We start from the raw sequence: 12,244 nt of genomic DNA on the forward strand, positions 1-12,244 counted from the left end.
AAGATCAGATCAATAAAGCACAGATGAGAGGATCACAGGGGAAAAAGTTGGGTCTGTTGCCATCTGGCCCCCTTGCAGTTCACTCTGATGCAACCTTCCACTTCCTACAACTGTTTTATAAAAAGGATCTGAGTCAACCTAACCAATTAGGGGCTTTCAGGATCTAACAATTGTTTTGTTGAACTTTCTTCAAAATCATATGGATATAACCATCACAACAGTGCAGCACTGCGCACAACATGATATTGCTCCAGTTATTGGTGTGAGTGCTCTCAGAGTAATTCAAGGGCTTCCTCTGCTCGTCATATGATGCCCCTGCAGCTATTACAGTACATTAGAGGGCCAGCTCAAAAGAAAATCATGGATCACGTTGCCCAGAGTTGTTTATGCTTCTCCACTGCAGCTGATGCTTGAGAGACAGTTGAACTTTCTGGAGATGGAGTTGAAAAAAACAAACAGTTATCATACATAGAGATGTTATATAACTGGGTTGTGATACGCTAACAAGGTGCAAACAGATGATATGAATCACTGAAAAGACAAAATTAGATAGAAAGCTAAAAGGTTCTAAGAAATATTACACGGTAAATGTAAAAATGAGGTAATGTTCATTGGAATAATGTGGTGTGTATGCAGAAAACATAAAAATCTTAAATAAACTTCATTTAAAAAAGCAAAGAAAATAGCAATGGAGTGTTTTAGTATATGGATTAAATAATATAATATGGGGCTTATCCTTGTTTCTCAGTCTTGTGGAGTAATATAGTTAATCAAACTAACCGTATAATTCACTGAAGCTTTCTGGAATAGTAAAGTGAATAAAGAAAAAACAGACATGCATTTTCTAAATGAGCTAAATTAGAGTTACATATGATTCTGACAGAATTTACTTTATCCTTGAATTAAGATTATACTGTTAAATTATCTCCCCCCAAAATTGATAGTTTTAGTTTGGCTTGAGATATATGGCTCTGATAAAAGAACAGGATCCATTTACTGAAACCTTAGATAGGATAGTTAGTTTGCCATGGACCACCCATCCTCTATTAACTCTCTTGGAGCAGATGGTGACTGTGAGACTTTGCATGGCACAGCTGTCATTTCAGACCTGAAAAAGATAAGGTTATGCTTTAGCATTTGTACTTTTACAAAGTAAAACAGATATACAAGATGATTTCTTTTAAAACCTGAGCCTCTTTTTTGGCAATTTATCTTGAACATGAATTTGAGTTGATGTAGTTGTGGTTATCTTAGAATGTCTGAAATAAAACAGGAAGGAAGCAGCTTGTCTTACGTACATTGTGGTGACTAAACAGCAAAAGACTGAAAGACTGAAAGAACCAAGAAGCATTTAGCAATGGTTGAGCATTATTTTTTCACCTAAACTCCAAGATGATTAAAAAAATGATTTAAGATCAAGGTTTGATCTTAAATCATTACAATGAAGACAGTGATATTTCATTTTTGATCTTTGTTCCTGGAATTTAGGTTGAATCTTTTATTGTTTCCTTGATAACTGTAATCAGTAATTATATAATCAGCGGAAGATCTCAAAACTTAGATCAAATGTGTCATGAATAGAACTTAAAATAGATTAAAAAAAATGTGTTTACATCACAATATAAAAACAGTTAATGTATCTTCTTAACATCCTTGTTTTTTCTGGCTCACACTTTAAAAGTATATTCACAATATCTAAACTTTATTCTTTAATACAAAAAAAATTCTTATATCCTAATAAGTTATTTTGGTACTTTCTTCACTGTTTTTGTGTTCATTAATTATTTATCTACAAATAGTAAAGGAGCTTTTTCTCTTCCTCCCCATCAGTTGTAAACCCACATCCCACATAGCACTTAGTTCTGACAGGGTTTCTATAAATCACAGTGTAATCTTTGAGGCTTCACTGTCAACCTCCTGCTGTAAAAATACTGCAAACACTGTCATGGATGTTGGACTGTAGTAATCAAGTTAGGAGATACTGAAATGTCCACAATCAATGACCCGGCTATGGATATGTACATAAAACATAAAATAAACAGATTTTTGGGGGACATTGTAAACCCAGGATGTTGTCCTTTAGTTATAGAGACCTGCTTTATGTATTTTCTAAATATCCTTCTATGTGCTGACAAAAAACAAGCAAAAAAAGTAATATAATCTTGCTCTCTTTGTTAAGGTTCAATTTCTTGAAACCCAATTTCTTACTGTAGTAAAAATATTTACAAATCCACAACTTTATCTTCACAGCAACCTTCTAAAGAGGGTTTTCTGATGATCAGGACACATCTATCTACCTGAACAGCTTGTCTTCTTCTGTTTCTAAGACTAACAAAGGTGAAGAGGCATTTGTGTACTAGAGACTCTAATCAGCTGATCCTCTAGAAGCTTTTTAAGAAAATGTACTAATTACTGGGATTTCTTAGGGCTGCATGGTGGAGCAGTGGGTAGCACTGTTGCATTGCAGCTGGAAGGTGCATGGCGTCTTTCTGCATGGAGTTTGCTTGTTCTCTGTGTGCATGCCTGGGTTCTCTCTGGGTACCCCGGCTTCCTCCCATAATCCAAAAACATGACTGTTAGGTTAATTAGCTTCTCTAAATAGTACTTAGGTGTGAATGTGTTTGTGTGCATGGTTGTGTCTCTGTGTACCAAAGAGTACCCCGTCTCGTGCCTATAGACTGCTGGAGATAGGCAGCAGCCCACTGAGACCCTGATGGAATACAGTAAGTGGGAGAAGATGGATGGATGGATGGATGGATGGATGGATGGATGGATGGATGGATGGATGGATGGATGGATGGATGGATGGATGGATGGATGGATGNGATGGATGGATGGATGGATGGATGGATGGATGGATGGATGGATGGATGGATGGATGGATGGATGGATGGATGGATGGATGGATGGGATTTCTTGTGCATTAAAAGGTATGCAAAGAATAGATAATAAAATTAAGTGTCTTATACTTAGAAACACATATTTTGAAGGCTTTTTAGCATAGGGAAGGTGATTTTTTTTTTTTTAATTTCTACATTTACATGAGAAACATGTACATTTTTAAAAAGATTATCTATTTACCTACCTATCCTTCCGTCTGTCCTTCTTCCGTCCGTCTGTCTATCTAACTACCAAATGCAATACAGATTTTTTTATCTTTTTTACGATCTCTGGAGTAACTCTCTGTAGAAAGATCTATCATCTTCCCGTAACTCATTTCAGGTGAAGACTAACAGGTTTATTCCTGTTCAAATGTCAAGGACAGTAAACCAACAACATGGAAAACTCAACAAGAGATGGAAATGCAGCCATAAAACATGTTTTAATGAATTTTGCTAAAGGGTATGAGAGCAAGTGGCAAAAAAATGCTGCAGAACAGCTGGAACAGTTGCAAATAAATGTCAAATTTGGTTGTTTATAATGCTCAGAAGAAGCTTGCTTAATCAACCCATAAAGCCTAAAGCAGAAATATTTTATCATATATTCCTAATATTTCATCTTATGTCAGCTTTCTTGACATCTCGCATAAATTATTAATATTAGAGATACAATACAGAAAGACAACAATGAGGTAGAGCGGACTTTTTAAATCTGTGCTGCTGTGGATCTCAGGTTTCCTGCTAAATGGTGTATTCATTCCTGATGGGGGAAGTCTTCCTGAGCTCAGTTTATCTGCCCTCTGTCTTTAGGCATTAACCTAATTATGTCATGAGGAAAAAGAAAAGGAAATTTAAACAGATGAGCAGATGTAGAATGTTACAGATAGTCATTGCCATCCGAAACATTTACTTCACCTTTGTAATTTTTTTTAAGCAAATGCTTCAGAATTTATAGAATATGTAAAATTTTATGTAAATTTAATTTACAATATAACTGAAATATCAGTATATTTCATCTGTTTTATTCAGTACATTGATCCATTGCACTAAGAGTGATTTTTTACTAATTAATGATCTTCTAATGACATATTATTTTACCAAATCAAGTATTATTTGCCTTTTGGATTTTCATTTTGGATTGGTTTAAGCACATCCCAATTGTTCTTAATTAGTATAAAAGGTAATTTCTCATTCTAAACTTATCGAGATAAAATTTGGTTTCAAATCTAGTTGTTTTTAGTTGAGATTCAGTTGCTTAGTTAAGAGTTTTCACTGAAACCTGTTTTGTTGTGAAACGTCTATACATGAACCACAGAACAATTCAATTCACTTTATTTATATAGCGCCAATTCACAACACACGTCATCTCAAGGCACTTTACAGTTCACCAGATCATACAGTCAAATTGATTCAATGTTTTCTATCTAAGGAAAACCCAGTTGATTGCATCGACTCATTGATTCCAATGCAATCCCTCACACTAAGCATGCTTGAAGCGACAGTGGAGAGGAAAAACTCCCTATAAACAGGAAGAAACCTGCAGCAGAACCAGGCTCAGTCTGAGCGGCCATCTGCCGACGCGGACTCGGGTTCAAGGAGACAGAAGCAGAGACACAAAAAGCAGCTGTAAAAGGCGGTCTGTCCAGGAAACACACAGCCAGGCAGATGAGCTCTGAGCCAACTCCCATGTCAGAGGATGAAGAGAGCACATGAACAGAAATAAGAAATGAGAAAAGATGCTGTCTGAACCTGTTTAAGAAGGTCATTATTCAAAGTAAAAAAGGCCACATACCAACAGTCAGTAAAGAGCAAATATAGGAAAAAATACAATTATTATGACTTCAAAAATATATATATATATGTTTGGAGATCAGTCTGACCCAATATGCGGAAAAACCTCACATACAATGCATTCACCATCTGACTAGTATTATGTTGCATTTCTGTCGGTTTGTCCGAATCAACAACAACATCCTGGAGCGAGTTGTCAAAGACTGAACGAGCTGCGTCCTCCGAGTGGGCGTGGATAGGAGATGACTCCTTCCCTGAAGGCGCACAGAGCTGAAGTGTTTCAACCACATGAACCAACCCAGCGGAAAAGAAGCGCACCGAGTCAGATAAACCCTTTCCATGCGTCATTTGGACCCTCAGACTGGATTGTAAGCTGCGCGCAGGGGGCGCCTCATACACAGAGCTACATTTGAACGACTTCTTTATTGGGACAGTTCATTTCTCTTATTCTCTTTGAATATAAAGCTAGATAGGATCGGAAAGACGCAGCGATGACAGTCGTGATTGCTTCCCCCCTAAGTTGCTGAGACTTCACCCCGCTTTATTCTTGCACCTGCTTTCTGACGCTCCTAGAAATATGCAAAGGAGATACAGGATGAAGTTGGTTTTGATTGCAGCCTTGCTTGGACTGGTAAGTGTCCTCCTCCTTTTGTACAAATTAAGTGCGTTGATTAACCAATATTGTGATGCTTTAAACTTTAGCAAACCTTTATGGAGAGTTTATTTATGCATCATAGAGTTTGTGAAAAACAGAAAAAAGCATTTAAATTATTTTAGCATGTTCAAATTAACTGCAAATTCATTTAAATTCCTTTTACACCCTATTTTTTATGTTATTATAGTGTTATAACTCCTGGTGATGCGCCATGGTGCCTTTTTTGCTTCTTGTGCTTGCACCTGTCCTGTTTTGAGAAGGATTGAGATTGACAGTGTTTAAGCAGGATGCATGCAGCAGATCAGCCTTTCAGGTTGACACTTTATAGCTCAGATTGGTGCATGGAGCTGTAGTTCCACCCGTCTCAGTTACATGTGTTCCCACAGAGAAAAGGACAATAACAGAGGAATCTGTGGAGCAGCTCATCCATGAAGCCTACATTTACATAAAAGGCCTGATTTACTCACTTTATGCCACTTTATCTAGTCCAGTTGGTATAAAAGGTGCGTTGTTGTTTAGAGAGAGTGTCACATCACCACATATCAACACTTACACAAGAGCCAAAAAAGTAGCAGGGCATTTTTCAAACATCAGGAGAACAGCCTTGACAGTTGTGTTTTATAATACGTTTGAATTACCTTCTGGTCCAGCCAGGAAATAAATCTCCCAGTTTGTGACAGCACACGGACAGTGTTCATGAGGTTGTTGAGGTCCTGATTTAGGAGCCTGGTACATCTACAGTACATGGCAGCTGCTCCTACAGATGGCTAAGCATCAATTTGCTGGCTCAGCACATGCAATATTGATAGGTGTTGGACCTTTCTCCTCCTCCTCCTCCTCAATCTTCCTTCTCTTCTTTTACCTCTCCATCTTATGGTCTTTTGCATCTCCGTTGTCATTGTTCAGCAGTGATGATTCAGCAGTATTAATTTTCTTTTGTGAAATCCATAATGCCCATTGCGCATTGATTATATCCTTGATTTTTTTTTATTGAGTACATCTTATAAAGAAAAAAATGGATCTGGCACAAGACATAAGGAACTTTTATTCTAACAATGTTTCTTATATACTTTGGACTTACAGTGTCCCGCATTTATATGAAAACAATCTATTGGATGTGCCACTGAAATTCACTCTTCTAAAAATGAGCCATTTTTGGTGGAGGCAGGGTGATGCTATGGGGTGATAGCTCTCATTGGAAAGCCAAGACCTGCTATTAAAGAAGACACCCTCAATGCAGTGTGATATATGTATATTGTGCTATTGTACTTATCGGTAAAAACCCTATTTATAGTAATATCCACCTGTATATTATATTCGGTACATATCCAGCTGTAAATTTAGTTCATAGCACTTTCTATATATTATATTCATAGGACAAATCTATCAGTAAAATTCTGTTTATAATGGTATTCCTCTCTATATTTATTCAGTAGAAACCCATGTCCAGTACTTATGGAACCATTATTTATTCTGCAATTGCTGCTATTGCACTTCTGGTTAGACCTAAACTGCATTTTGTTGCCTTGTACCTGTACCTGTGTAATGACAATAAAGTTGAATCTAATTTAATCTAATATCAAGATGGGATTCTGCTTCCACATACCATCTCCATTCACATGGGGACCATAAATGATCCTCAGATGTAAATCATAGAATCAGAGAAAATAGAATTATATTTCTTGACTCCTAGCCTCAGCCCCACATAATCCTTTATGGACCAGTTTGAGCAAGTTGTTTTGCCAAGCAGAACCACACAGACAATTGCTGGAAAATACTGTTTCAAAATAGACCAAACTGGTGTCTGGCATAAGTAGAAGATGCCAAGCTGTTTTGGTTATGTGCCATTTACCCACATACTCCCCTATTTTCTAATTTATCTGTTATTCTAATACAACAAACACATTTCTACATTTCTAATGTATATTTGATCTTCAAACTTCATGCTTAGCTGTGTTGCCAAACCCACAAATGCTTCTTTTCAATGTTTTTTAATTAGAAAAAAAAGTTTAAAAAGATTAAGAGTATGAGTTCACTGTTCACAGTAAAAAAAAAAAAAAACTGAGCAAACACTACTATATAAAAAAAGATTTTAGTTTTTAAATAGACATGTAGTGATTGATAAAAAGTAAAAGAATTATCTACTAAATTAAGTTGAACCAGTAGTGTTGAGTTCTTGTCGTTTCAGCTGGTCCTTATTGTGAGCAAACATGTGGCGACAGTGGAAAGAAACCCCCTTAATGCAGGAAGAATCCTACAAATATATACTGCTCATTTTAAGTGAATAATTGTGGCTGAAAAGGAAAAAAGCAGATAGTCACTAAAAAGAACAAATATGGGCTAACGCAGACCTGCCCTCTATAATGATAGAAAATAGAGAAAACTGAATGACAGGCAGCAGTAACCCTGAGCCAGTCTTTTTATCTATGGATACCAAGGATGTTATCAGTTAGTGGTTTTTTGTTAAAAGAAAAAAAAAAAGACGTTTAAACAGAGGAATACTGGGTCAAGGATACCTGCCGATAAAAATAGAAACACATCTGAGTATTTGGCAATATTAAATAAACTGTTTGCAATTTAGCTTAATTAAAGCATTTTCATCTAAAATATTTGTTGATGCCCATATTGAGTCAGGATATACTTGTTATATCAGCCTATGCTTTAGAATCCATCTTTAGAATGAAGGTGGCTGCTGTTTATGGGCTCTGAAAGTCGTATTTCTCTTGTCTAAATAAGGACAAGAAATGGCACAAACATTTATGTGCCTGGATGCACAGTGTTTGGAGGGTAGATGTGTTTGTGTTGTCAGTCAGTGACATACACAATTGGGGCAGAGACTCCTATTAATCATTCCACCAGTGGAAGCTACAGTTCCACGTTTTCTGCTCTGTAGCAGAAGGAGGGTGACCTAAAATTCTTGCCCTTTTCTCCTTACCTTTTGGACAGTTTTATATTAACACACATTTCTCTGTTTTTGAGATTTTCTCTTTCCCTCTTTCCACTGTCAGCACAGTTGCATAATCCAAAATTTGATCAAGCTTCATCTGTGTTATTATGCACTGAAAGCTAAATCATTGAAACTGATTTTATCGAAATCATACATTTTGTTTTTTGCATTCTCATTAGCCTTTGACAGCACCTTAGATTGAGGTAAGCATAACAATGCAACAGATGCATGAAAATATATATTAATACATAAAGGTGTATGCCTAAACACATGTAGATAAAAATGATTTGTCATTGTTTAATGAAAAAATAAACTACAATGTTACTAAAATAACTTGAAACTGACAAAAGTATAAATGAACATTAAAAAAATGACAAATAAAAGTCAGACATTGTTTTTCAATCATGCTTCAACAGAATTACTTGAAAAGAATAAACTCATAAAACAAGTCTGGACAAAAATGATGTTTCCTTTAAATTAATATCTTGTTGCACAACCTTTTGAGGCAATCACTGCGATCAAATGATTTCTGTAGCTATCAATGAGACTGCAGCTCCTCTCAGCAGGTATTTTGGTCCACTCCTCATGAACAGACTACTCTAGTTGTCTCAGGTTCTAAGGCTGCCTTTTCCAGACGGCATGTTTCAGCCCCCTGCAGATGCTCAATAGGTTTTAGATCAGGGCTCATAGAAGGCCACTTCAGACTAGTCCAGTTGTTTCCTTACAGTCGTTCTTGGATGTTTTTAGCTGTGTGTTTTGGGTCATTATCCTGTTGACCTGCAACTAATACCAGGGTTTCTGACACTGGGCAGCACATTTCTCTATAGAATCCCCTGGTAGTCTTGAGGTTTCATTGTACGCTGCAGAGATTTAAGACATCCTCTGCCAGATGAAGCAGGATGTTTTCCCTTCTGTGAACTCAGAGCGGAAAAATAAAATTTTTGTCTCAACTGTCCATAGGACACTTTTTGCATAAGTATTGTGGCTTGTCAAGATGTACTTTTGAATTGCAGTCTGGCTTTTTATTGTTTGTGTCCAACTATGGGTAAGTATTGGCATGGGTGTTGCGATACGATACATGTCACAATACCTCGGACATGGTACGATGTTATCACAATATTGCGATATCTCTTTATATTGTGATATTTTTTTCCATCTATCATAATTAAATGTATAGATAAAAAAGCATGTGCTCTATATATGTTCATCAGATGATATTGATTGTGTATTTATTTTGGTATCCTTGATTTTGGGGGTTTGAGTTAGTCCACGTCTTCGACTGTGACTGCCTCATCTACAAATATGGTGCTGCACTGCACAGCAAAATGGCTCCATAGTGCTATCTCATGTGGTCTATTTGTTAATTTTTTTCAAATCAATACTAGGAACAGAAAGGTGGGTATATATCGGGCGGCCAAAAATGAACATATATTGCCAAAACAATGGTGTCCTTCTCAGTTGTTTCACATTAAGAAACTTTGGCTTAAATAATGTTGGATCATGCGATCTGACACTGATGATCCTCAATTTGGAAGTTTAACTTTAATCTCTTCAGATGATTTTTTTCTTGTTTTATTTGCATATTATCTTTCCCTTTGATTGGTCATCAATTTTACTCCTGTGGCCACATCTAAGAAGGTTGGCTACAGTCCAATGGATCCCAAATTTCAAAACAATATGTGCAACTAGTCACAGAAGCATCAAGCTGCTTGGATATGGTCTAATAGCCTTTACCCTTAACATGCTTGTCTAAAAGTTTCTCTCTAATCTCCTGAGATAACTTTGCTTCCTCCGGTCCATGTTGAGTGTGGTACACACCATATTACCAAACAGCACAGTGACCCCCCTATACCCCTATATATAGGCACACTAACTGATTATAAGAACATAGACACCTGTGATGCTAATTATTGGACACACCTTATTTTAACATGTCCCTTTGGTCACATTACTTTTAGTCTTTTTTTTGTACAGGCCTGTTTATATTTTTAAATCATTATGTTGAAGAATGGCTGAAAAGCAAAGTCTGACTTTCATTGATTAATTTTCATAGAATTTATATTTATCAATACTTTTGTCAGATTCAAGTTTTTTTGTGACAGTTGTGGATTTTTTTCAGTTCCAACAATTTTGTTCACATGTCCAACATGTTCTGAGGTCAGGCAGTTGTAGGGTCGATCACAGCACCAAAATTCTGTCCCAACATCCCAGGGAATTTCTTTCCAGGCTTCGCATTTATAAGTAGTGTACATATTGTTCCATCATCGAGGAAATCAGCTCATCACCCCACATCAAAACTGGCTTATAGAACTAGGAAAGTCGAGTTTCAGCTTGTTAAAAAAGGCGTACATCCTTTTTTTTCTCTTTTAACGTGCAATTTGCTCAAAGTACATAATTTTAATAATCCTTTTGCTCAGATCATCAGTTATTAGCTAGCTGATATATTTAACCTCAGTGTTGGTGTATGAGGCGATGTTCTGTTGCGCCTACACCTGAAGCTAAGAACATGTCAAAGAAAAAAAAAGGCTAATACCAAATGCTGGAGTCATTTTAAGAATCCTTTTAAAACAGGTTCGTTCACATCATGGGAGGTTTGTCAGCAAGCTGGTGCAGATGTGTGTGTATTTGTGTTGTACTGTATGTGGGGCTGCCGAGGGGAACCATAAAGGATGAGGCTTTGATCCACATTTTAATGTCTACTTTTGTAAACTTGTATAGTAATGTAGAACATGTGCTGCAAGTTTGAAAAAAATAAGGAAAAGATCCGTGGAAGACAAGAAACACTCTTAAAGGTATAGTGGATGATTTTTGCGAATTTTTGAACAAACCCGCCCTTTTCACCTAAAAAAAAAATATTTCACATGTACAACCCTGTACCCGCTCCTGAGAGTGAATGCCTATAAAGAGAGTATGCCTAATTAGGTATCTCTAATTAGGAGCCTTTGTCTAAACCACCTTTTATTTTTGATTCTTTGATTTGGATTTGCTAGTCTGATTTGGATAAATGTCTGCTGCATATCTCAGGTTTGATTAAGATTACATTTATATGTTCTAGAGTGCTGAGATCATGGTTCCATTAGTTACAGTAATTTGCTCAATCAAGTTTGATATTTTTTTTTGCATATCTTGCATATCAGTCCTTTGAGCTTGCTTTGGTTTAACACCTTGAATTTCTCTCAAAATTGCCATTCTTGATCATGGTCTATATTCTTTTTATAAATTCTGACCAAAACCCGGGCAGCTAAAGTCTGTACTGTTCTACATGTGTATCTTGGTTCTAAAATATATATATATATATATATATATATATATATATATATATATATATATATATATATATATATATATATATATATATATATCACTAATTTTGTCTTTTCATTTGGCCCAGATTCCTGTGATCCAGGGTGTGGTGTGTTGCCTGATGCAATATTCCAGCCTACCATTTTTTTTTTTTTTTGGTCACATGACCTTTCTATGACAAGAAAAAGCAAAATTCAAAACAAGCACTTTTTAAAGGTATCATTTCTAGGGCATAGTCAGTGGTGTTTTGAGCAACAGATCTTAAACATTGTAGAAAGATATAACTGTATAGACTTTATAAAATTAAACTCTTTTTGATCATCTTAATTGAAGAGATCTCTAGTATTCTGGGTCATACAGTAATTAGAGTTTTACACTACCTGCATTGTGCATCCTTAAACAGAAAAGGAATCTTGTGGTACTTACTGTCAAACTTCCAAGTTGAGGAGACCAAAGGCCCAGCAGGGTTAACAAGGTTGTGTGAGTGCATGCTCACTTTTGCACACTCCCACAGATGTAGAAACACACATCAGCTGACTCAGAGGTGCCTGAGGGGATGCTTGTTTTTTTTGTTTTTTTTTTTCTGTAGCTCCTCTCCCCTGTCAGCTACATTCCACACACACCTGAACCCTGACGATTTATGCAGAGTGTACCTCCTTCACTTAAAAC

General features: G+C 36.4%; 1 protein-coding gene across 1 annotated transcript in view; it reads left to right on the forward strand.

The window, feature by feature from the left end:
• Nucleotides 1–4,933: 4,933 nt before the first annotated feature.
• LOC107085087 (tumor necrosis factor receptor superfamily member 16-like) overlaps nucleotides 4,934–12,244 on the forward strand; it is a 45,167-nt gene continuing 37,856 nt past the window's right edge. Inside the window, exon 1 of the mRNA XM_015375234.1 lies at nucleotides 4,934–5,301. Coding sequence (XP_015230720.1) covers nucleotides 5,248–5,301 — 54 coding nt within the window. The 5' untranslated portion in view covers nucleotides 4,934–5,247. The remainder of the gene's footprint in view (nucleotides 5,302–12,244) is intronic.

This window comes from Cyprinodon variegatus, unplaced genomic scaffold (assembly GCF_000732505.1).
Source record: "Cyprinodon variegatus isolate N-32 unplaced genomic scaffold, C_variegatus-1.0 Scaffold115, whole genome shotgun sequence".
NCBI classification, from domain to species: domain Eukaryota; kingdom Metazoa; phylum Chordata; class Actinopteri; order Cyprinodontiformes; family Cyprinodontidae; genus Cyprinodon; species Cyprinodon variegatus.